The sequence below is a fragment of the Fusarium proliferatum genome, assembly GCF_900067095.1.
Source record: "Fusarium proliferatum ET1 genome assembly, contig: FPRO_scaffold010, whole genome shotgun sequence".
Taxonomy (NCBI): Eukaryota; Fungi; Ascomycota; class Sordariomycetes; order Hypocreales; family Nectriaceae; genus Fusarium; species Fusarium proliferatum.
In genome coordinates, this window is record NW_022194799.1 from 2,101,960 (window position 1) to 2,127,015 (window position 25,056).

Below are 25,056 nucleotides of genomic sequence, written 5' to 3' on the forward strand. Positions count from 1 at the left end.
TCTTCGACAATATCACACATATTGTGTTCCAATACCCACAATGAGAGTCCCTTACATCCCTAATCCTCCTCCAACTTCTTCCCCAGAAGAAGAGACAATCGTCGCTGCGATTGCGGCCCGCCGTCATCCCCGCCCCATACAACCCCTCGATTTGGCACTACTGCATTCCCCTCACGTCGCCGCTGGCTGGAACGCTTTCGTCGGCGCCGTCCGCACAAAGACGTCATTGGCTGATGATCTACGAGAACTTGCCATCTGCCGCATCGCCGTTGTGAACAGGGCTTGGTATGAGTGGATGCACCATGCGCCCTTGGCTATCAACAGCGGCCTCTCATCAGAGTCGATGAACGAGATCATGAGAGAGAGGGTTTTGTTGCGGAGCGAGAGGCCGCACGGTTTTAATGAGAAACAATGGGCTGTTTGTCTCGTAGCTGATGAGATGACGAGGAATGTTCAGGTCAAGGATGAGACATTTGAATGGCTCAAGTCGCTTGCCAGTGATCAAGAGGTAGTTGAGGTTGTCGCAACAGTAAGTGTATCCTATCAAAGTCACGCTTTTCTCAGAGATACTGACAAGACTTTCCAGGTTGCATGTTATAACTGTGTCAGCCGTTTTCTTGTAGCATTAGATGGCAAGTACTTCAAACTCTTCCCTCACCTCAGCATCAACCCACTGCCATCTTCGACTAACACGTCTACCAGTCGGTGAGAGAAACAATACTGTTCCAGAACCTTTAGCAATGCAAGTGTAGACAAATGGCAGAGTCATGATGGATAAATAAATATAGAGAGTTAGCAGACGCTTTCTATGATCAATGTAGCTAGCGAGCTATAAGCTTGCTCATAAGTCGCAACCATTTTCAGGCCCCGTTGGTGATGGTAGAAATCCTGCTTGATTTGATGATCGGTTCAGATAACCCGTGGCAATTTAAATCTCTATCCATTTGACTCTCGATTCTGCGATGTCTAAAAGTACCACTGCATATCCATGTTCAGGCTGGCAAAGATCATAACCCTATGCGTGAAGCCAACCGAAGAAAAGTGATATTTCACAGCAAGAACTGAATCACTTCCAATCTTGCTCATCATCCGTGATCCGTCACACATGATACATCAAGTATTTATTGCATGCCTTTTCCGCGCTATTGCATGGAGCCAAAACTGTGATGGCTCTATGAAACCAGTAGATAAATGAGGGTATAAAACTATTTACAGAATCCTTAACCCATGCCAGAGCTCCATAGATCTAATCAAGCCAGGTAGCTTCGTAAGGCGTGCTGTTATCAGGATAATGTAGCGAAGCCACAACATCAAGAGTATGATTCGAAGGAGTCCAGCCAAGAATGAACATCCACCCCTCAGAAGTATCACTGAGATACATGTAGTCCGTGATACCGTTGGGATTACTGTTAGTTCCGTCTTGCCAAGGAGCAACTCGGAGACCGCCGGCAGAACCAAGAGTGACAGGCGCCTCGTAGAAAGCCACGGCTTTCTCGCTCTTCAAAAGACCGTCATCGTTAAGGGCGAATGCCGCGACGTAGCCATTTGCCTCTGTGTTGTTCCAGCTACGAGTACTGGTGAAAAGATATTTGCCATCCCGGGACATCTGGACAGTGTTGCTGCGGAAAGTGTATACGCCTCGCACATCTTCGGTTGTTAGAGATAACTGAGATTCGGAATTCGACAGATTGACTCACCATCAGGAATGGCACTTGCCCTCTGGAGATGTTCGAGACGTGTGTCAAGCACTCTGTAGACATCCATCCATTGATCTGCAAGGTTAGTGAGGGGGTTCATGTGAACGTATTCATTTGAGCTTACTGTGTTCGGTCATCTGATGCATGGTGTCAGTCTTCGTTGTTGCTTCTTATCCTCGACCTCATAGTGACTCACCACGTAGAGCAGCTTTCCATCCTTGCTAGAATAGGAGTTTCGTGGTCCATCACCCTCAGTTGGACTTAGGTTGATCGACAAAGGCGTAGCAGTGCCGTTTTCCGCAATGTCGTACATAAAGATGGAGTTCATTCCCCTGCTTAGAGTTAGTCATATCATCTGCAGCGGAGGTTGGGTACTTACAAATGAGGGACAAAGCCCTTTCTGTTGACGTTGATGTCAAAGGCATGAGCACCATAGAGCTTGGATATCTGTGAGCACTAGCAAATGAGACGAAAGTATCATACGAACTTACAACAGCCGCTCTTGTCTTGTTCACATTTTTTATTTCCTCCTCCGGTACCATGTAAAGCTCCTGAACCTGCTCACCGATAGCACCATTCTCAGTGAGGGCATGAATAGCAGCAGTTGAGCCACCAGAAGAGAAAGCCAGGTTGCCATCGTCCGAGAAGTAACAGGACGAAGAGGCTTTTATTAATCAGCAAAAGAAGCTCCAACATGTTTAGTACCCTTGACTTACTGATATTGACCGTGTCAAGATGAGTGAACTGGTAGTTCTCATCAACCGACCACGAGAACAGCTGAGGAGGCTCGCTCATGGCAGTGGCATAGACCCGGTCTTTCGCGGCATTACTTGTGACAAATTGATGAAGGCCAAAGCCTGGAACAGTGGCGTTCAGAGTCAGTGTCTTGGCAATCGTATCGAAGGCAAGGAGGAACAGTGTTTTGTTGGTATAAGAGCCTGACACAAGGTGGTGTACGGAGCTCCCGTACGAGTTGGCGAACTCAATTGCGGGCATGATGAAAAGATCGCGAGCAAACTTTATGTTCTATTGCAATTGGAGGGCTCTTTTGCTTGATTGCCATCTCAACGAAGCTCGTTGGCCTGGCTTATATACTTCTCGGCGTATAGCTACCCCAGATCGTGGGGCATCATGCTCATTTTCCAAATGCCGATCTCAGAGCTTTCCCCGCGTTCTTGGTCTGGGGTCATAGCGTGTGTCCCCGTCAAACCCATGACTAATTTTCTTGAGCCAGGGCTTATTACAGGGTGCCTTGGTGGTGTCGGTCACTGAGCGCGGGGCTTGCCCGCGGCGGGTAGCGGTGATACCACTTTACGACCGAAATTAGGTAGGTTGGGCGATAACTCGAAATTACAGCAATGCAGAAAGCTTGGTTTTTGGAGGATGGAGACTTCTGACTAATAGATTGCGAACTGAGGGTAGGGTCTCGCGGAGAAAAACGGTTGATGGCGCAGACGGAGATGTGACCAATAATTCAGCACGGCGTTCATACCATACTTGTTGGTTATATCATTATCCTGAAAGCTCTGAGCCAGACTTCATATGGGAAGCTTCTATTTAGTTCAATAGTTCATTTCCAGAGGCTATTCATTCTCGTACGAACAATCCGGCCATACCCATACCAGTTCCAATACACATACTAACAACCCCCAGCTCACCGCCATCGGGCCGCCCCAAGCCATGTAGTAGCGTACTGGCCAGTCTTGCCCCTGTAGCACCCAGCGGATGCCCTAGAGCAATAGCACCTCCATCCGGGTTGATCTTATTATCCTGGTACGCCCTTTCGAGATCTAGTTTTCTTAGGCAATAGATTGCCTGGCTCGCAAAAGCCTCGTTGATTTCCCATCTGTGAATATCATCCTTCGTGAGGCCAGTGCTGTCCAGTAGCTTTGGGATCGCAATCGCCGGCCCGACACCCATCTCGTCTGGTGCACAGCCTACTGTGACTGCAGAAACAAACTTCCCCATGATGTTGCCACCCAGGCCAAGTTCATTTGCCGTGCTGCGTCTCATGAGGAGCGTTGCAGCCGCGCCGTCTGACACTTGAGATGAATTACCAGCGGTGGAGGTGCCGTCCTCTCTGAAGGCCGGCTTCAACTTTGCTAGGCCTTCCAAACTTGCCTGAGGTCGTATACCATCATCCGTATTGAAGACAACCTCTTCTAGCCCATCACGCATCTTTTGCGTAACCGGGACAATCTCATCCAAGAAAAAGCCAGATGCTTGTGCTTCTGCCGCCTTCAGGTGACTGTTGACTGCAAAAATATCTTGATCCTCCCGTGAGATGCTGTATCGCTCGGCGATGTTTTCGGAGGTAATGCCCATTGGAAGAATACAGTCCAGGGCATCTTTAACTGGGGACTCTCGGAGAGCAGGCCAGAGGTCAGTTGGGATAGCTCGGCTTCCATAGTTCCGCGTCATACTTTCCATTCCCGCTCCAATTCCCACTGAGATCATCCCTGTTCGGATCTGAGAAGCGATGGACGAGATTGCTTGGAGTGAAGAAGAGCATGCCCGATTGATAGTATAGAGGGACGTGGTGTTTGGGTAGCCAACGTGGTTCATAGCCATGCGTGCAGCTTTAGAGCCTCCAAGCTCAGACAGTACTACACCAACAGCAACATCTTCTATGATTGACGGGTCGAGGTTGGGTACTCGGTCGATCGTTGCTTTGAGCACAGAGGCAAGAAGCTCTTCGGGGAACGCATTGTTGAGGGATCCTCGATTCGCACGGCATATTGGCGTGCGCAATGAGGACAAAATTACAACGTCGCTGGGAGCCTTGGCAAGTATGGAAATGATACCTCTTGATGGAAACATGGCTGGTGAAGTAGATCTCTTTGACACCTTGACAAAGATACTGCGTAATCCGAAGTTCGTGTCTTGGCAAGCTGCAGATTGCATTTTATCTACTGTTAGAAAGTATGCTCAGTCCGTGGAATCACTTCTCTACGAAATCTGCACTGTTGTTAGCAGGGGCCACTTTCTCTCGGGTATGTTCCACGGCCAGATTCCGTGAGCATGATGAAACGTCAGCAGCCTCAAGTACCACACTGAAGCAGCTCAACTTTTGCGACATTGTAGTAAATATTCTTTAACGCGCATTTCGGTCCACTGCAGTTTATCTGAATGCTCCTATGTTGGCACAGTTGTAATTTGCTACACTAGATGAAGAGACTGGTCTGGATGGTCAACACTTGGCGGTATGGTGGATAACGAGCTGTTCACTATTTATTTAATCGATGGACTTGATACTTGCTAATTTCGGCTCATCTTACTAAAAATAATAAACAGCCTTATAGACCAATTTTTGATCATCATACATATCATCTGTCTCCATGACAGGTACTCTGCGTCTTATTCACTCCCCAAAGCTCCAAAGCGTTATCCCTGAAGAGTCTCTCTCGGAGCCATTGCTTTCCTTCGGTCAAATCCAGTAAGTGAGACACCCAAGGCCTAACGTCTAAACCTTCAAATCGTGTGTGAGGCCAGTCTGAGCCAAAAACAACTCGCTTTGGGGCTTGCTCGAAGAGCTCCAACGTGAGAGGGTCGAGATCCTCCCAGATATCAGAATCAAGATGGCTGAGGCGGTACGCGCCAGATATCTTGACCCAAGTCGTCCCAGTCTTCAAAAGGCGGATCAGAGATTGGAAGCCCTTGATGTCGTAGGGGTTCACAGGACCCGTTGACTTCGGAAGACTCGGGTCGCCATAGTGATCAAAAACAACGCGCACGCCAAGAGCCGGCAAAAAATCTTCCAGCTCGGCAATGCGCTCCATCTTGGTGTACAACTGAAGAACCCAATCGAAAGGCTTAATAATATCGACGTACTTGTTGATCTGGCTCTTGAGCTCATCAATAGGAGTGTCATCGCCATACGTCACGAGATTGACGCGTACAGCGCGAACACCTTCGCTATCCCATCTGCGGATATGCTCATGTGAGGTGGTATTTGGGTCAAACAATGCAAGGCCAAGGGCTCGTTCACTCCCAACCGCACGCATAGAGTCCAGCATGAGGGTCAAATCATATCCATGCGTTGCGGTTTGAACGAAGAAGACATGGTCGCACCCGATGCTGTTCTCAAAGATCGCATTCTCCCAGAGATTATGAACAGCGGGCTTGTAAGGAATGTTTTCAACTGGAGGGTAACGCACGGGATCCATGATGTGAAGATGTGAATCCCAGGCGCCAGCTGGCATTCTTGGATCAGCACCAGAGGAGACGTTAGCTGCCCCCTTGGCAACCGATAGAGGTGGTGAAGGAGGATTCATGACTGCTGCGTCTGTGATGGTAGTGGTCTGAAGGAGGGCGATAATTAGCGGGAACGGCACTTTCATAGTAAGATTAAGAATAAGTCAAGTTGGGCTGCTGAGAACACTGCTGGGGGAGCCCTAGTGGAATTGGTTGTGACATATATAACCCACAAACTGGCGAATAATATAGATCGGCTTTACACTTACTACTACTTCGATGGGATGTTCCCCCGAGACCTCTTTTTGTTAGTCCATGGGGTGGGGTGAGCGTTGCGATTGCTCCCCATGGGGTTACCTGTCGCTTGTAAAACCAAGACAAGAGGCACCGCGGTGAATGCCCGGTCTCTCATGTATGGTCTCACTCTCACATCTGCAGCTTTTCTCATGCGCTTGACCAAATTCGTTCTGGGGACGCCAATGAAGTTGGGGCAAGAAAATCGTTCATCACGGCGACCCTCCGCGGACTTTGGCCGTCATCGACAGACCAGCAACGTCAATGCCTCAGCACAAAAGTTGACATCAAGCCTGATTTACACAGTGTTCAATGTGGCGTACTCGAGTTCTAGAATGACTTTTTGATGAATCTTGATAGAATCTTGTGTTTTGATCAGCTTGGCAGCAGTGGACTGCCTGCCTAGTACATGGGTGGTGTAGTCACGGACAGGACGAGCCGCGATGTTGGTAAATCGTCACGTTTGTTGGTGATCGCTGACTGCCAACTTTCCGGGATGATGTTGCTAGCATCAATCGATCTTGAGATTGTCCGGCAGGGCAATTGTCACCTGAAGCTGAGAAGTCAGAGTGACTTCGACATTGGAAAGAAGACCAAGGCTACGACCTCGGTGGAGTGTAGCGGGGGTGATGAGACTATGATACCGTTGATTGGATGTTCTTGGAGTGTGTCGGATTGTCGGCGAAATAGGAACTGCGACGTCGGAATCCTGTGAAAAGAGATTAGTGGCATGAGAGTAATATTCTAGTGATAGAGGTGCGACGGATCACATCAAACCGGGGGGGATACCACCAGAAGATGTTTCCTGCTTATGATAACTTCTCGAGCTCATTCGCACGAGTCTTGATTTGGCTTTCTCCATTAGATTGACTATTGTTGTCATGAGGCGGAGATCATGGTCGTGAGGGTTGCAGAACAACCGTGAGATCCGAGTCAAGGTAATGGGAACGCGAGGCAACAAGGGCCTGAAGGATGCCACGCAATTCCGTCCCTCTGTTCTTGGATATCCATCAAACGTATCGGCAACAAATCGCTTGCCGGCTCTCCTCACTTTGCCCGTAATATTGACTAGGCCTGTCGCCCATGGACGTACGCCTCTCATTCGTTGAGAATGTGCTGCTAAATAAAGGGTTAACTCTCTGTGATGGTATGGAATCGGACATCGTCGCAATTCCTGTGTTAACGGCTAGATCGTATGAGTGTATTGCGGTGTTCTGAGCCTGGGTGAGAGTGGACAGGATTAGCGAGGCAGCAGTAGACATGCTGCAGCACCACACGGAAACGGTGGATGATGGCGAATGTTCTCATACGCAACAGAGCTTCAACAAGTGGCCGGGTCATGAGATCTGTAAGATTGTTGCCGCCATTCGTGAGAGATATCCTGCAACGTTAGTATGTGTGACTTACTCAGATCTATCCAAGAAGAGCAAAGCTCCACCACCTGGATGGGACGATACTGTTGTCTCAACATGAACATGCAGGTCGAGCACTTACCTACTAAAAAAGACTTGTGCTGTCAAGAAGCGCTTCAATAGGCACTTAATATCCATTTGTGGTTTGGCACTGCAGGCAGCTGTCATGGCAAATAACACCAGACGGTCCAGAACCTTCTGTCCGACAACCAAGACTTGTGAAACGATATCCAGTAATCTCGCCTCTACAATGAGAAATTCCATCATAAAAGAAAAGCCTAGCAAGTCTAGATTATGTCTCTTCGCAATGCCAACGTTGACTTGCGGTCTAGATTCACCAACCGTCTCCACGCTGCCGCCATGAGCTGAGAACTCGAAAGCTCCCAGCAAACCGCCGCCCTTGGGCAAGATGCCGAGACATTATCTCGACTATGAGCAGTAGACACTTATCTCAGCACATTCGCCTCTCCGCCGAAGTCAGCAACGGAATTGAGAGATTACCGAATCGGTCTCCTTACGAGCGGCCGACCAAGGCCAACACGTGGTCGCAGTGTGTTCTAGGGGAGATTATATGGGCCTGGGTGAAGTGAATGACCAGATGACACAGAAGGCACGCAACCCCGACTCGTCCTCCGCATCCCGAACACGATTAGAAACCCAAATCTTGCCGAAAATCTCAAGTGTCATTGGCGAAAACATCCGAAGCCGATGGCAATCGCAGCCCAAGAAAGTCAGGGGGATACAGTGAACCGCCGATCAGCCCGAAATATAAGCATCTGTCACTACCCGAGTTACTCATGGTCAAAAATGTCTTCGTCTTCCACCCTCTTCCCAACCCGAATTCTCAACTATCATGCCGCTGGTAGGATTACATGCCCAAAAGGAGCATTCAAGACGGAAGGGCGCATCTCCGAATTCTTAGGGACAGGCTGTTTCCGACACGGGCTCGCGGCAACTGAAAGGCCACGGCGAAAGGAATCTTTCTACAACGATGACCCCGCACACGACTTGTCCTGATTCATACAACACTTGAGGCTACAGCCGTCTTCGCCTGTATACGATCAGACGGAAAGCGCAAGAGCGGAATACCAACTGGGGAGCTTTCAGCTCAAATCGATATCAACACGACTGTTAAGCTTTAATCTTGACTGTCGTGGACTCGCCGCGAAGATGCAACTTCCGAAGCTACGGCGGTCCAGTTGAGTCAAGACGGAACTCGAACAGGTCTATTTGTCAAGACACCAACAGTAAAGATGAGGATGAAGGCGAGTTCTAAGGCAAACTCATCTTTACGGGAGAAGAAAGAGACACCCTAGCCCAGGCGTAGGTTTAATCCTCTTGCTACAGTACATACTAGAGGCCCAGCTGTCCTGGTGCTCTTGGAATAGTATCTCGCCACTAATCATCGCCCATGGGTGACCTCCCCATGCAACACTCCGTAGCGACCCCGATATCAACGCAATCAGAATTCAGGCGACCCGAAACACACCTCTGCAGAAACCAAAGAAGAGTTCGAATTTGGGTCTCTTAGAGATGTCTCATCGTTCGAGACACAAATTGAGCTGCGTGTCGTTGTCGGTCAAAGTAGGCACAACAACTTCACTCGGATATCTACTGGTCTCACTGCTTTTATCTGATCACCTTTTTTCTCCGACTCTGTCGCTATTCTCTTCGTTGAATACTAATGCTCGCTCCAAGGCACTCGTGACGGAGTGACCATTTCGAGTCGATCGATCCACATCTGACAGTAGCAATGCAAAACCAATGAAAAAGATGCGAACAACTCTGTTAGTTCTCACTTACTCCTTGTGGACCTGGAATGAAAGCAGAAGGAGAGTTTGGCAATGCGTATTCCTTTATCAACAGTATGTTCTCGACATCATGAGCCCGACCATGTTCTGTGGCCTCACTGATGGAAACAGCAGGTTCTCGTACCATTCTTACAAGGCCAACAACGCAGATCCCTCGACAGCCTCCCGTTTCGATCGACTACATCACCCCTGGACGGGACTGCCAGCTTCTAAACTTCAACTCCAAGTCTTTTCAGACATGCAACTCAAGCCAACATTTGCATGAAGCAAAAAATAGTTTACCGTCCACAAGCTAGCCTCAAAAGACCCTGCGCTCCCAAGCCATCCAACACCAGGCGGCAATAACAAAAGGGGGGAGATCTGCGAAGGAATAAACCAGACTCAGCTTCCCAAGGTGTGTCTACCGCCTTGTTTGGGGCTTCAAATCCAAGACCTGTGAGCCACTGTCCAGTAGTGAATGTCACCGCATGAAACAGTTTGGTAGGAGAGCACGTGGGGTGCTATTACAGTTGTGATGACTAGGATCGATGGCCTGGTTCCACTGAAACAACACTTGATACATATGGATGGCCTTACGCACACAGCAGTGAGGTTCCAGTTAGATCCACGCTCACGAGCTTATTTGAGAGTTTTCTGTACTCGCTAACTTCAAAACCCAGACTATTTATTGATTAGACGCTGCAATTCCAATGAGGTCCCCTTCGGATGGGAAATCGAAGACAGCCGCTCCCTGACGAAGACGAATCACGGCAAGGAAGGAATGGGATCTTCAAAATCCCGACTCCACTTCACGAGCCAGCATTCGGAAGCCCTCAATATTGAGTCTCTTTGGGTCTATATGAAGTTTGTCCCTCGCGCTAAAGTGTTATATTCTGAGAAGCAGATATCAACAAACAAGACATCATCCCCAGGCATCCAAATCTTGTCCATCCTTCCGTCAACAAGCAACAGCGCTGTTTGGGAATAAGATGCCTCAAGGATCTCAAATAAAAGCTTCCGTTCAATCATTCAGCCAAGAAACCCGCGAAGCAGAAAATGAAGGACAGCACGCAGTAACTCCTTTTGCTCATCTTTCAAGCCCAATTGCCCCAGCAAGGCTCGCTAGCATGCCCACCGTGGATCACGAAACCGGTCGCAAGGACGAGAATTTGAAGAGTATATGAACTTGAGAGACGCGCTACATAATTGAGTGGTACCAAAAGAAGGGCTCGAGGTGGTATGAAATCCCAGCTGACAGACTTTTCGGGGTTCCTCAGCATTGACGTTGGACATCGGAACTGAGACGCAATCCGACACTGACTCGATTGATCTCTCGCTCCCTGAAGCCTACATATCAGCCGGACAGTGAGTGACTTGGGATTAAATCATTCATCCTCATCACGATGTGTAGCTGCTCGTGACTAACACTTTTATTAATTTCCAGTTTCACAGCTTGATAAATGGCATACTCAAACCCACTGGTAAACGATACCTGAAGCGGGCATGTTCCGTTACTCTACACAGTCGAGTACCTGACGCACGCGTCATCCAATAACTTGACATGAGTCTGCAGCAGATAAATCGTATATTGAGTGGCACCGGGAATGATCACCAGCGAGGAGAGCCGTTGAGACATTCGCCCGTATTATGTGTCGAGGTTCGGCAATAAGTGGATAGATATCAGCAGATAAAATCACATCAAAGGACGGCTATACCAAGCGTCTCGATGGTGCATGCACCTGGTGGTCAACAAGCCAGAAGGCAAGAAACATGCGGCATCCGCGCAGCCACTTTCGCATGGCTTGAAACTGCCGACTTCAGTCGGTGTCCCGTCCGGGCCCTGCACGATGATGGATGGCCGCTTGTTATCTTGGCTTTGGTATAGATGCGGATTGACAGAGGCGCGAGGGTCAAAACACAGACTGAGGAGTAAGACCGCTCGTAGTGAGCGTTAGCGTATTGTTCAGGGTCTGAATGTTGCCAAAGAGGCCGCTGCTAGCGAGTCGACACAATAAAAGTATGCAGAGACATTCAACCTCCTTGTATTCACAATCCTTTCGCTGTGTGTGACTACTTCCTCGATTGGTACCCGTCGCTGTTCTTCCGTGTCAGTAACCAATTCATTGCACTCGTTGTGGTTCCCTGCACGCATGATGTGGTTCTGCATTCTTCCTCGTGACAAACACCACTGCCGCTCGTCCATGCTTGTTGTTATTCAAAGGCGTCAATTGGGGCCCGTCCAACCGCGAGGAACGGTTAAAGATGCCGTGAAACATGGTTTGCCCATCAACCAAAGGCGCGGCTGTCATGTCAATCTGCGCTCTGAAGGTAGGATTCGAAGGCCCAGAGCACAATTGCATTGAGAGACGGAGTAATGGCCGGAGGGAGGGCACCTATCTTCCGGGGGGAGTGGAAGCCACCAGCATGTGCTTTGGGCTGCCCACACGGGTGAGTGTGGCACGATATTTGTTTCCGTGAAATAAGGCTTACCCCAGAGGTTTTCCACGGTAAGCGGCACCTGAGGTGAGAAAGCAGTCAGGATGTTTCTGAGATATGCGAGCGGCGAGTAAAAGAGGGGGTTGATTGGGTTGTGGAGATGAGGGACGGCCGATTGTCAGATATCGAATTATCGAGCGAGACAGTGTTGTCGTAGGACTCTGCGCTTGATGGGCTGTCGCTGATACTTTGACCTAGACAGGGTCGGGACTGTTCGTCATGATCCTGTAGCAGTTAGTAGATGTAACTCATCAATATAACGTTCTTCTGAACTTATCTTAACATCAAAGTAGTTTGTTGGTATTTGAAGAGACTAGGCAGGCAGGGACGATGAGACACACTTGTGACACAGAGTATGGTAATCAGGGCGATGACTGAGCAGGTTGGGAATGGGAACGGCTCGTGAGTGATCTCAAATGGCATTGAGACCTTTCGTGGTATTTCGTGATGGGAGAGGCGGTGAGTAACGGCTTTCGAGCTTCATCACAAGTTCTCCGTTGTGAAATTCCCAGTGGTTGGTCGGTTCTTGGTACGCAATCAGTAAGGGGTCTGTAAATGGGCCAGCAGGACTTACGGCGGTGCGCTTGAAATCGGCACCATGTCATCACGAAGTCCGCTGTTATGCATTTCCGGAATCAAGCTTCTGGCCAATTGATGGCGTACGCGATCGTGGGATCATAAGATACCAGGTCTCCTTGTCCCACTGGACGAAATTCCAACGGCAGGAGGCGTTTGCTGAATTGTCAGTTGACTATAGTAGGCGTGCTAGGTTTCAAAGATTGTTGTCATAGGTCGTGTCCTCGGAATACCTACCCAGGAAAGGTTCTATGAGGGGATATGACATTTGAAACCCGGCTTCCACTAAGTTAATCTGAACACCTGACTTGTGCGTAGTATCGTGTATTTCGTGGCCGGAAGTTCATACTTAGCGATGCAGATGGCAATGATGAGTCAGTTCAAGTATTGAAAGAGGCGGGTACGAATGTAAAACGTTGTGAGTTGCTTCGACATGAGCACGAGAGTTTGCAGAAAAGTGGCTTCGTGATGAAAAGTTGAACCCAGTCTCTCGAATCTTGTGGTGTGAGGAGGCAATCGGAGGGGCAGGCACTCAATAAGGAAGAAAACCATTTAAGAATGAGAAACCTTGGGTGATGAAGCCAGATTCTCCCATAATGTCAGGTTGTTGTTCAAAAGGAGAGCTGAGCCATATTCGATACAAAAGTTGCGACTAGTCACTTCAAGAGAAACTAAGAGAAGCCTTTGGCCGATTTGGCGCTGGGTTTCGCTAGAACATGTGCGAGTGACTCTTCGAAGTAGAGCGAATGTGATTTGGTTGGGATGTCGTGATTGGCTGGCAAGCGCATGGCATAAAAGAGCCGTACTGCAATGGAGTGATCGGTTGACGAGGTTCAGAGTGGATGCGGAAATCGCCATGGCCATCCTTTACCAAGCTTCGTCAGTCTGTATCATCGTGATAGACAGTGAGAATTTCGCTGGAAGTCAAGTCACTTCAAAAGCTACAGAGCTGGGTTTTGTCATGCCGTTGAGGGCGGAGCTCATGAGACCAAGGCATCATGCGAAAAGGTCGTGACGACATGCAGTGGCCGATGTCGACAGTTGTGAGTTCGAAAGGATGTGAGAAACAGGATGGATGGGTCTTTGATTGCTTCAACGTCGGGAGGGGGCCTGCCGCCGGTAGGGTTTGGGCGAAGATGTAATGGCAATGACCATACAAGTCTGATGAATGTTCGAACGTTGACAGGATTTGCATCTTCGACTCTTCCCCCAATGAACTCATTCGAGATCGGCTCGCGCCAGTCACGCTTCCAATATGCTCATGGGCATCTCCTTACAGTCATTGTCCCCTCGTTTCCCTTGGCCGCGGCCTATATCAGCATAGCCAGCTGGGTACGCATTCTTTGCAGAGTGAAGGGCTCGGCGTAATCCTTTCTCATCGAAATCATAGTGGATAACACGAATGTGTCTGCTTCTATTGACTCCAGTCAATAGTGCAGAGCTTGGGTGATTGATTCCTCGCTGGATCCTGAGAAATACTCATCGAGTGGCTCGCACAAGATCGCATCCTCCTTCGGCACGCGTTGTTAAAACCTGTAGACTGGGCTGGCAGAGATTTGTTGCTGAATTGTTGGACAGGGTGGGTGGCCAGAACCAAGATTCCAAGAACCAATCAATCCATTACTGGGAGCTGCAAGGGAAAGACCAGCGAAGGCCATAGAAGCGAGGCAGCCCACTGAAAACTGAGCCACTGCGGGGAGAGTCGTCACAAAGGCCCTCCAAGACAGCGGAACCGCAAAAGGGTCGATACCGCCGTGCCGCGCGGGCCAAGGTACAGAGGTGGGGAGAACGTTTGAGAAGATGACTCGACCTGTACCCAAAGTCTGGAGACGCTGCAGAGTGACGAGTGACTGAGAAAGACTAATTTCGCTGTCGAGGGGTCCCTGACCCCTAGTCGCAAGGGTCTGTATTGTAGCAAAATGATATCACTTTGAGAACAACAAATATACGAATGCCCCTGCGCCACTTATCGTCAGACCCAACAGCTTTTTGAACATGTCGCTACCTCGTCAGATGGCACGGTTACAAATCTCTGCTAACGCACAGTTCGAATGACGAAGAATGCCCAAACGCTGTTCGCATGGCCAGATGGTCTTCCCATGAGTGATGCGAATTTTGACCCGGCGTCACAACCAAGCTTCCCTCCAATCGTTTGTGTTGCCTCAATCTGAAATGTACTTCAGAGATTGGTGCAGTGAGTCTAATGCTCATCGTCCACTGCGATGCCTAGACAAGGTTTCAGAGACCGGATGACCCCCGGATGTGGGACGGATTGATCTTCGATCGCCAACGCACTACTTGGCCAGCAGGTTAGGAGGTATCGTTGGACAAATCTATTCGATCGCAAAATACCATAGTCTTACATAATTGACATAACTAAACACGTCTTGAGGTCATGATTTTTAATATGGGTGGAATTATTTAGTAGTAAGATCGTCTCCATTGTATTTCATTGTATTCTTGGTATCTCTCCCATCTGCCCCAGCAGCTCATAAGGGGGCCCATCCAAGAAGCCCAATGACACAGGGTTTTTCAGCTTCACAGTCGTTAGTGATGTACTGATCGGTGAGATCAGCTCGTAACTGGCGAACAAAGCTCAGCGAATGATGCATATGATCATACCACTCGGTTTCCACCGGTCCGATGTATTCCCAGTCCTTGAAAAGGTCATCGTAGTCCTTGATCTCTAAAAGTTTCCTGTCGCTGGCATAAAAAGCATTGATCTTCCAGGAACAGTCTGATTCTTCTTTAAACGCTGGACCTTGACTCTTTCTTTTCAGGTAGCGGTCGATAAACCAGATGGTATAGTTTGCTTCGACACAAGCCTTTAAAAACGTGCAGTTAACATCCTCATCTATACAATATCCATCCCCCCACGCTCGGTCATACTCTATTCCGACGTGATCCACACCAGAGAACCCTTCTCTTGGCAATGCCAGAGAGGCTTCGAAGCCAAGGCAACCCCAGTCGATCTTGTCCAAGTCATTATGCTGCAAGACAAAAAGATCTCTGTGGGGGAAAACTGTCACTATTTCGAGAGGGGTACCGCCGAAGTAGCCTGACGTGGCCATTTCGGAAAGTTCTTTCTCACTGAAACTTCTTTGGTAGTCATTAGGACGGCGTAGTGTTACTTGTCGTTCTGAATGCTTGAAATGTTTTTCCATGATGCATCGTGACTCGTGACAGGCGGTCCATAAGCCGCTGTCTAAAAGATATGTGGAAATATTTTCGTCGCTGTGATACTCATCCAAACTCTCAAAGTACCGTCTCCAAGATGGTGCAACCAAATCAAAGCTTGTACCGCCGCAAAATTGGATACGATGACGTCCGGTCACATATTGTCCGAAGATGTGTACTCAAGGATGGTCATCTCGGATGGCAAGTCTCCAAATTCGATCTCGAAGTTCTCGAGGAAGCTCTGTAAATCTTTTGAAAGTAGTCATAGCTGCTCAAAAGTTTGTCTTGGAACAGAGATATAATTTGAGAATAAGGCAACGATAGCGTTTGTGGCAATAAGCATGAAGTCCTCAGTGAGTCGTGACCTTTGGTGTTGAGCTTAAATGATGAGGAGAAATAAAGAGATATGTTTGAGGTACCAGAAGCTACAGGAGGACACATATTTACATCCTCACCCGATTATACTTTTTCGGTATGAGTTGTCACTCTCTTAACGTGGGTGCAATATTATTTGCTATCAAAACTCGTTTGCAAAACCTTGTTATCACACACCGTTTGTATTTTCACCATGTATTATATTCATCCTTCGAAAGTTAGATGTGCCTCAGTTATATCGACCACACAGATCGACTTTTAACATTAGGAAGTCCCAGCTTATCTGATTTGGAGTTTAGGCAGAATACCACCTGTAGTCAGCGATGGGTTTGACTCATTCCGCAGGTTGACTTTGACAAATCCTGTTGTCGAACTTGATTTCTAAGCTTTCCCGGTGCAAAGACTAACATAATTTGTGGTGATGAGCATCCTGTAGGAACATGGCCAGGTGCAGTTTGGTGCCTTTGCATGACCCAATATCTCCAATACGGCTTTACTAGCTGAAGAATTGACTACAAGCCTCCAGCTTCCGACAGGTGTATGCCATACCCGTGAAAGAGGTAGGTTCCTTTCGAAATCAAGCGCCAGTAATAATCTAGTAAGACCTAATCTCATTGACATGTCAATCCATTTCCAAGTCTCTCGATTCAGCGCATCACCAAGGCTTGCTGAAGACAGACTCTCCAAGCGAGAGTTCATTTAGTGGCGGGTTGACCTAGATGCTTCGAAGTCTTTCGAACAATTCACGAATTACTGTACTCTCCCCATTTTAGAATCATAATACAGGCACTAAAGGATAAAAAGATTTAGGTAAATTAGAATAAGTTTAGGATATATTTACTAAGTTTAAGAAAACTTTTAATGAGTTTATTTTAACACCCTATATTTAAGGTCTAATATCTTCTTACTCCTTAAGGCTAATAAGTAAATAGACATTAGCTAACACTATAACTTAAGGCTCTGTTTCTTAGTAGCATTTTAGTTAATATGTAATCAAAAGGGGCGAGAAAATTCCACCCCCCTTATTCATTTACTGCTATTAGGTATTAGTATTTTTATAATAAATAGTTAAATAGAAATAACTTACCTGCTCCATTTCGGAGCTGCCATCCTCAGTGGTCTTGGCCTCAGCGGCCTCCATCTCCTGCTATAAAGGGCAGTGCTGTTAGTCATAGATCCTGGGCGCGGCTGAATGTGTGTCACTTACGCAAGTCTGCTGGAAGAGGTTCTATTCCCAGTTAGCATGCGGAACTCAATTCAATGAGGGATTGCCTTACATCGATGGCGGAGGGGCCACCCTCCTTCTCGGCCAGTTTCTATACTTGTTATCACTAATGTAAAGATTCGGAGTTGACGACACTAGCTTACCCGCCCATCGATGTCGTGGCGCTGAAACGTTGTTATCATCAGCCGAGTTCTCCTTTCTGATATGGATGCTTGTTGTGACTTACCGCAGCGCCCTTGGTATCATTTCTCCACCATTCTTCTAGTTTTTCGGCACGGACCCTAAGGACCCGGGCATCTTGACTTTGGAATGTGACGAGGTTAATAGCCCCGCGTGTGTGTGTGTGAATCAACTGAACAACACAAATGGAGCTTGTATGTGTGTGTGTGTGTGTGTGCTGGAAGCAGAAATTTTGACGTCGCCGCCGGTTATCGTCATGCCGATGTTCCTTCCTTGAGGAAGGAGCTGACCTGGGTGGCCTTCTACTCGGCAGTCCGCGGAGCCATCATCGTAACTGCTCAAGTACGTAGTAAGATGGTCCCAGATTGTCCGATTGTTTCTTGGGTGCTGTAAAATGCTTTTATTAGAGCCATGATCGAATTGCGCGACACAATCGGTTCGACTATCTTTGGCGGTGATTGGAAGGCCTTTCGGGTAAGGATTCGGTGGCCACACGACATCGGTAAGCAGGCAGGGTGCTTCTGGCCTTGCCGAGACCGAATGAAAGCGTGGTCTTGCGAGAGGTGTCCATTCGGCGTGCGAGAAAGTACAGATCGTGGGTTGGTTGCGCTTTGGGGCAAATGGGGCATATATTGGTCGTCCGCTGTTGTTCACTTTCCAAATGTCAGTTATCTTCTGACTCGCAACCGCCTGGACTCACCTTGATGTTTTCTATGCAAAGGGACCTTACGTAGGGCCATTCCAGCATCCTTAGTTGCACCGCGGGAGCTTCTCTTAACGTGGCCTCAAGCGGCCGGAAGACTGTGGCTGTCCGGTATCGTCGCCATAGACGCGATGTCGAATTTTGAGATAATTCTGGCGGGCGATGGGCATCCTCGCAGCGGCATATCAAGTGAGGGTTTTGCGGTATCATTTGAGCAGGTAGTGAGCATGAATGCAGTGGTTGCATAAGGTAGAGACGAGTCCGAGCATCAACACGTTAAAGTGGGTCTCAACATACTGCAATGTCGAGACGTGAATCATGTGGCGGCTTTGCCAAGTCAAACTGTTACACAATCTGATCTGGATAATAGACCTCAACTAAGGGTGCATTCCACACGGTTACGAATGTTCTACAACAGGGAGAGCTTCTCTCTTGAAATGGTTTGTTACACAAGCGCATGCGCTCCCCAAGAGATATGGTTTTGTCGCCGATCACTACCTCCCCAGGGCGAAATTTAACATGAAATAAGGCTTGATGCATTTTCTTGATCCTCAGCGCCGCTACATAATGAACAAGTAGAAATCCTCTACTCCAATCGAGTCAAGATGAAGCGCCACATCATGCCTTTGCTTCACAGTAAAGACCGAGGTGCCTAAGTCATTCAAGCCCCGGCGTCGTTCGGTACATCTGGCCATATTTCTATACCTTTAATGCATCTTACTCTAGCACGCTTACCTGAGGCTAAAGCGACAAGAACTGGATGCATGTTTGCTTGGACTTCGCAGAGTATTCGCCCCCAGTTATTAGGGAGTGGCGGCCAATATTCCGATCGTCATCAGGCGAAGAAAGTTGGTATCCCTGAGCTAGATGTGTTATTTGGAGTTGAGACTTGTGGCTGAGAGCTTATTCCAGCAGACAGAACCTAGAACCTGGTTGGCATCCCTCATTTCGTATTCGGGCCATAAAATGATTCTGAAAGACGACGCTTTGGAAGCACTGAGATGAAAGTCGCATGAGAGCTTTGGTCGTATCGATGGCGCTTTCACGGAAACGAGGACGCATTCGTGCCTCGAGAGCCTTCCCACTCTTGAACGCAATAAAATACTACTTTTATGCAGTCTGTATTCAGTCAGTTAACTTTGCTGACCTATTCTCACAGCTGTAAGCACTCATTCCTCGTTAACCAATCCAATATTGACTACACGCATCCCCAATCGCGCGCTCCCTCTTCGACTTGCAACCTAGCTTCACTCGCAGGATGATATCCTAAATCTCAGACCTTCCACGGCGATATCGATAATTCGTCAGTGTCATCGTCATACTTTGTTTCCTTTGGCGGACTCTTTAGAATATGGGCAATGATGAACCGTGGATGAGGCAAAGAATGAAACGAACGCTGATCGCCCCAGCAGTGGTGTCAATTATTATTTGCCACTTGAGGCATATGGAAGCCGGCACTTCAGGGTTGTTCCTATATCCCTTTTCAAGAGTGGTCGTCATCCTTTGTGGTTGTGAGGCTTTGACTCTGGGGTGCCTGTTGCTATGGTTGAGGCAACATTGGCCATGGCATTAATTATGTTTAGGCTACATAGAAATAGCCACATTTAACAAAAGTAAACGCCCAGACAGAAGAGACACTGCTTGTTCCACCACAATGACAGTTAAAAAAGAGCAAAAGGGTACAAAAAACAAGGGTCTGGCCGGGGATTGAACCCGGGACCTCTCGCAAGCTGAGCTGTAGGGTTTTCCCTAAGCGAGAATCATACCACTAGACCACCAGACCGACCTAGAACAACAGATGCAATGATGCTGTCGTTGGTGCGGGAGCGGCAGTTGGGGGTTTTGTTTGGCCGCGGGACAGAAAGGAAAGGGACTTGGAAAACATCTTGACGAAGGTCGATAACAGGATAAACAATCGGGCGCTAAAGCCAAGAAATTGAGACCACTTCACATTAGATCAACCTATACTTGCTTACATGTAACCAGCAGCTTATGTGCCTGGCCCAAAGGATGATGCAAGCAGAAAGATAATGAGCATTTACTTGATCCAGCCGCCATGTTCAAATTATTGCACGTTAGCCGGGTCTTAGCCGGCTCTGGGATAAAAGACTTTGGGGTGTAACAAATTACGATTCGTGACACGTTAGAGGCAAAGGTTTGGTCGACACTGGAAATGCTGGCCAATGTCAGTCAAGCAAATTTGCAACAAAATGACCAACGTGATGTATTTCGCGCGGAATTAGATTATAAAAAACTTCGACAATATTGAATTGAGCACTTTATATTTATAAGCCGGCACTCAGATAATTATCATTAGCAGTCCGGTGACTCAGGTCTAGGGTACGGCACTTGACGCGACAGTCCCGGTGGGTCACAATGGATGGATGATGCACGCTCTCTGTTGTTCTCGAATTGAAACAGGCGGCTCTTATTCCAAATTTATGATGAATAAAGAGGCAAACTCTGTCAAAAACTCTAAGTATGACGCGTCTTACCATTCAATCACTCTCAAGTCGCTCGGTCCGATGCTTGCTAACTACCAAGTGAAGCCGGAATGAAGGAGTGGATTTCAAGACGCGTCGCTTGGCGAGCTCTTGATTGGTGGAAGCTTGAGATCGACAAGGTTCAGTCACTTTTGCTGGGTCTTTGAGGCATAGCCAGAACGCGAAAACAAGACAGTACTCCGTAGATAGGTTCACAAAGTCACCAAATGAGTCAAGCAAATAAAGGATGAAACAGTAATGAGATTCAAGCTAATCTAAACTATATCACAGTCTCTAATAGTAAGTAGATTATCATGTGTATTAGGTTGGTCTCTCTATAGACCTGTCATCATCGCAATGCGCAATCGCGTCAAGACATCGCGTCTCAGACCCCATCGTCTAGATCTAGGCAGTTGTGGTGGTAGCAGCCTCAGATGTGGAGGACTCCGACTCCGACTCAGTTCGCGTGACCGTGGAGAAGGTCGTGGGCTGGCTTGAAGTCTCATCAGTAGCGGAAGAGCTTGACGAGGTTGATGTAGCATCAGCTTCTGAAGTGGTAGAGGCAGCAGAGGAAGAGGTCTCGGCGGCCGAAGAAGAGGTTTCAGCAGCAGCGGAACTTGAGGTTGCGGCAGCAGAGCTAGAGGTCTCAGCTGCTGAGGAAGTGGTTTCAGCGGCAGAGCTAGAGGTTTCAGCAGCTGACGAAGAAGAGGTCTCAGCAGCAGAACTAGAGGTTGCAGCAGCGGAGGAAGAGGTCTCGGCGGCAGAGGAAGATGTAGCGTCAGCTGCAGAGGTGCTAGAGGCAGAGGAGGAAGTCTCAGCTGCGGAGGAGGTTGCAGCGGCTGATGAGGAAGTCTCAGCTGCGGAGGAAGAGGTTTCGGCGGCAGAGGAAGAAGTAGTGTCAGCAGAGCTAGAGGTCTCGGCAGCGGAGCTGGAGGTTGCAGCAGCGGAGGAAGAGGTCTCGGCAGCTGAAGAGGTAGTCTCAGCTGCGGAAGATGTTGCAGCGGCGGAGGAGGAAGTCTCAGCAGAAGAAGAGGTCTCGACGGCGGCAGAGGAAGAGGTGTCAGCAGCAGAGCTGGAGGTTGCAGCAGCTGACGAAGAGGTTTCGGCGGCAGAGGAAGATGTAGCGTCAGCTGAAGAGGTAGTCTCATCGGCAGCTGATGAGGTTGTCGCGGCAGCGGAAGTAGTAGTCTCATCAGCGGCGGAGGTGCTGGAAGCAGCCTGGCTGGTGGACTCCTCATCAGCGGTCGATGAAGTCGAGGCGCCAGCAGAGCTAGTAGACTCGGCAACAGATGTGCTAGAGGCGGCTTGGCTGGTAGACTCATCGGCAGCAGAAGACGAGGTAGAAGCGGCAGCAGAGGTAGTCTCTTCATCGGCAACAGAAGTGGATGAAGCAGCCTGGCTGGTGGACTCATCAGCAGATGAAGATGTTGTGGCAGCAGCTTGGCTGGTAGTCTCATCGTCAGCAGCGGTAGTAGAGGAGGCAGCCTGGCTGGAAGTAGTCTCTTCATCGGCAGCAGTGGTAGATGAAGCGACTTGGCTGGAGGTAGTCTCATCATCAGCGACCGAGGTGGAGGAAGCTGCTTGGCTAGTGCTCTGATCAGCAGAGCTGGTAGAGGCAACCTGAGTAGAAGACTCCTCGTCAGCAGAGGTGCTGCTAGCGGCCTGGCTAGTGGTTTCGTCAGCGACGGAGGTGGTAGAGGCAGCTGCGGAAGTAGAGGTCTCGTCATCAGCAACAGAAGTGCTGGAGGCAGCCTGGCTAGTAGACTCCTCATCGGCAGCAGATGTAGAAGAAGCGGCCTGAGTGGATGACTCCTCATCAGCGACAGACGAAGAGGTGGCAGCCTCGCTGGTAGACTCCTCGTCAACGGCAGAAGAAGTAGTAGAGATTCCAGCAGGTGCACCGGTGAGATTTTCAGAGGTAGCAGTGGATGACTCCTCATCGGCAGTGCTGGTAGTGCGGGTCAGGGTGATGAAAGTAGTAGTGCTGGATGTCTCATCATCAGCAACTGAGGTGGAAGTACCAGCGTCAGATGAAGTGGTCTCTTCGTCAGCCTCAGAAGTGGTAGTGCCAGCAGCAGCCGAAGTACTGGTTTCCTCATCAGCATCAGTGGTAGAAGCACCAGCAGCGGATGTAGTGGTCTCCTCATCAGCAGCAGAAGTGGTAGTCTCATCAGCCTCATCAGTGGTGCTAGCAGCGGCGGCAGAAGTAGAGGTCTCCTCATCGACATCGGTAGTGGAAGCAGCAGCAGAAGTGCTAGTCTCCTCATCAGCAGCAGAAGTGCTAGTCTCCTCATCAGTCTCAGTGGTGGTAGTACCAGCTCCAGCAGCGGAAGTAGATGTCTCCTCGTCGACATCAGTAGTAGTAGCACCAGCGGACGAGGTAGTGGTCTCTTCGTCGGCAGCAGAAGTAGTAGTAGTAGCTCCAACAGCAGCAGATGAAGAGGTGGTCTCATCAGCCTCCTCAGTGGTAGAGGTAGCGGCGGCAGAGGTGCTGGTCTCTTCGTCAGCAGCGGAAGTAGTGGTCTCCTCATCGGCCTCAGTAGTAGTAGATCCAGCAGCAGCAGAAGTTGAGGTGGTCTCATCATCAACAGCGGCAGTGGAAGAAGACTGGCCAGCAGAAGTCGAGGAGACAGCAGTGGTAGTCTCGTCATCAGACTCATCAGAAGTCACAGCAGTGCTTGAAGAAGCTGCAGCACTGGAGGACTGGCTGGCAGGAGTGCTAGTAGTAGACTCATCATCATCGGAAGTGGAGGTTGTGGCACCGCCAGCAGGGGCACCAGTGGCCTGGCTGGATGTAGCACTGGATGAGGCAGCAGCAGAAGAAGATGAGACAGCGGCAGAGGTAGAGGCAGAAGAGCTAGTAGAAGCTGCAGCTGAGCTTGTACTGGTCGAAGCCTTGCTTGTAGAAGCCGGAGCACTAGTCGAAGTTGAAGCCTTGGAGCTGGTACTGGAGGAGGATGAGCTCGATGAAGCCTTGGAGGTTGTAGTTGCAGCCTTGGAAGTGGTAGTCGCAGCCTTGGAGGTTGTAGTAGGCTTTGAGGTTGTAGTGGGGGGCTTCGAGGTTGTAGTGGGGGGCTTCGAGGTAGTGGCAGGCTTGGAAGTAGTAGCAGGCTTGGAAGTAGTAGCAGGCTTGGAGGTGGTAGCAGGCTTGGAAGTAGTAGCAGGTTTGGAGGTGGTAGCAGGCTTGGAGGTAGTGGCCGGCTTGGAAGTTGTAGCAGGCTTAGACGTGGTCGTTGGCTTCTTGGAAGTGGTGACAGGCTTAGAGGTAGTGGCAGGCTTCGAAGTAGTAGTGGGCTTCTTGGAAGTAGTCACAGGCTTGGAAGTTGTAGCAGGCTTAGACGTGGTCGTTGGCTTCTTAGAAGTCGTAACCGGCTTGGAGGTAGTGGCTGGCTTCGAAGTAGTGGTGGGCTTCTTGCTAGTAGTTGCCGGTTTCGAGGTGGTAGTAGGCTTCTTCGAGGTAGTAGCAGGCTTCGAAGTGGTAGTCGGCTTCTTGGATGTAGTAGCAGGCTTGGATGTAGTGGTAGGCTTCTTGGATGTTGTAGCAGGCTTGGAAGTGGTAGTCGGCTTCTTGGATGTAGTAGCAGGCTTGGATGTAGTGGTAGGCTTCTTGGATGTTGTAGCAGGCTTGGAAGTGGTAGTAGCCTTCTTGGATGTAGTAGCCTGGACCTTGACAGTGGTAGGCTTGGCAGACGATGTAGTCTTCCTCTTGAGGAGGCGTCTCAGAGGGTTGCCCAAGCGGCCGGAGCATGTGCACTCACTATCGAATGTTAGCTACATCTCACAGCTGACTCAGCTGAGTACTCACGGTGCACAGGATACAAAGGTTTTACCCTTCTCGATGCACTGTTGAAATTGTTAGCCCATATTGATACCAGGTCGATAAGGCGTTGCACTCACATGAGCTTCGCAGGCTCGGTCGCCGCCGGAGTACTCGCAGGTCGAAACACCCGATCCATCTGCGGGCAAAGCAGCCGCGTTGACAGCAGCAAGGGATATACCCCAGACAATAGCCTTGATGAAATGCATTGCGAAAAAGACAATGTAGCGAATATACTACTCTCAATGAATGTAGTAGACTGTGAGATTGCTGATGAGAATAAATCGAATTCTGGTCTGATCTATGAGGGTTTTTTATAATAACTGTTGCTCTTCATCTTGGCCGATGGCCGATATCTTCAAGTTGGCGTGTTTCCTAATCCGTCTGGGTTGAAAGTTTGTTTAGTCGAGATATTCAGTATAAACTCAATGTGCCTTTCGAGCCTCATTCTAGCCACAAGAAGACCCTTCCAGGGACCAGAGCTAAAAAAGGTATGGACTGTTGTGTGAACTCAATTTCTATTTTCAGCTTTCCGCATATGGAATTGTGAGTGATAAGAGTACCAGGAGACTGGGACTCTTTGGTAGAGAGACTGTAAACGGTGACAGGATGATACTGGCAGTGACATGATATGGAG

At 49.0% G+C, this 25,056-nt stretch overlaps 7 protein-coding genes and 1 non-coding gene across 8 annotated transcripts; 1 reads left to right on the forward strand and 7 right to left on the reverse strand.

The window, feature by feature from the left end:
• Window positions 1-40: 40 nt before the first annotated feature.
• On the forward strand, window positions 41-752 carry FPRO_12192 (uncharacterized protein; the record flags this gene model as incomplete). The annotated part of the gene is made up of 3 exons (XM_031221748.1): window positions 41-529; window positions 587-632; window positions 703-752. 3 exons carry the CDS (start codon window positions 41-43, stop codon window positions 750-752), a joined length of 585 nt encoding a protein of 194 aa, XP_031087276.1.
• A 494-nt stretch (window positions 753-1,246) lies between these two features.
• On the reverse strand, window positions 1,247-2,693 carry FPRO_12193 (uncharacterized protein; the record flags this gene model as incomplete). The annotated part of the gene is made up of 7 exons (XM_031221749.1): window positions 1,247-1,647; window positions 1,698-1,772; window positions 1,822-1,834; window positions 1,894-2,029; window positions 2,077-2,135; window positions 2,189-2,361; window positions 2,414-2,693. The coding sequence occupies 7 exons, from the start codon at window positions 2,691-2,693 to the stop codon at window positions 1,247-1,249; spliced, it is 1,137 nt and encodes a 378-aa protein (XP_031087277.1).
• A 591-nt stretch (window positions 2,694-3,284) lies between these two features.
• FPRO_12194 (putative acetyl-CoA C-acyltransferase precursor) lies at window positions 3,285-4,517 on the reverse strand (the record flags this gene model as incomplete). Its single annotated transcript, XM_031221750.1, has 1 exon — window positions 3,285-4,517. The coding sequence occupies one exon, from the start codon at window positions 4,515-4,517 to the stop codon at window positions 3,285-3,287; it is 1,233 nt and encodes a 410-aa protein (XP_031087278.1).
• A 506-nt stretch (window positions 4,518-5,023) lies between these two features.
• Window positions 5,024-5,971, reverse strand: FPRO_12195 (uncharacterized protein; the record flags this gene model as incomplete). The annotated part of the gene is made up of 1 exon (XM_031221751.1): window positions 5,024-5,971. One exon carries the CDS (start codon window positions 5,969-5,971, stop codon window positions 5,024-5,026), a length of 948 nt encoding a protein of 315 aa, XP_031087279.1.
• Window positions 5,972-14,948: 8,977 nt separating this feature from the next.
• On the reverse strand, window positions 14,949-15,623 carry FPRO_12197 (uncharacterized protein; the record flags this gene model as incomplete). The annotated part of the gene is made up of 1 exon (XM_031221752.1): window positions 14,949-15,623. The coding sequence occupies one exon, from the start codon at window positions 15,621-15,623 to the stop codon at window positions 14,949-14,951; it is 675 nt and encodes a 224-aa protein (XP_031087280.1).
• A 1,418-nt stretch (window positions 15,624-17,041) lies between these two features.
• On the reverse strand, window positions 17,042-17,745 carry FPRO_12198 (uncharacterized protein; the record flags this gene model as incomplete). The annotated part of the gene is made up of 7 exons (XM_031221753.1): window positions 17,042-17,047; window positions 17,099-17,158; window positions 17,219-17,239; window positions 17,289-17,327; window positions 17,380-17,400; window positions 17,463-17,607; window positions 17,723-17,745. 7 exons carry the CDS (start codon window positions 17,743-17,745, stop codon window positions 17,042-17,044), a joined length of 315 nt encoding a protein of 104 aa, XP_031087281.1.
• Window positions 17,746-19,811: 2,066 nt separating this feature from the next.
• On the reverse strand, window positions 19,812-19,902 carry tRNA. Its single transcript is given in 2 exon segments — window positions 19,812-19,847; window positions 19,867-19,902. It is a non-coding gene; the product is annotated as a tRNA-Pro (tRNA).
• Window positions 19,903-21,007: 1,105 nt separating this feature from the next.
• FPRO_12199 (uncharacterized protein) lies at window positions 21,008-24,628 on the reverse strand (the record flags this gene model as incomplete). Its single annotated transcript, XM_031221754.1, has 3 exons — window positions 21,008-24,359; window positions 24,408-24,445; window positions 24,500-24,628. The coding sequence occupies 3 exons, from the start codon at window positions 24,626-24,628 to the stop codon at window positions 21,008-21,010; spliced, it is 3,519 nt and encodes a 1,172-aa protein (XP_031087282.1).
• Window positions 24,629-25,056: the final 428 nt, after the last annotated feature.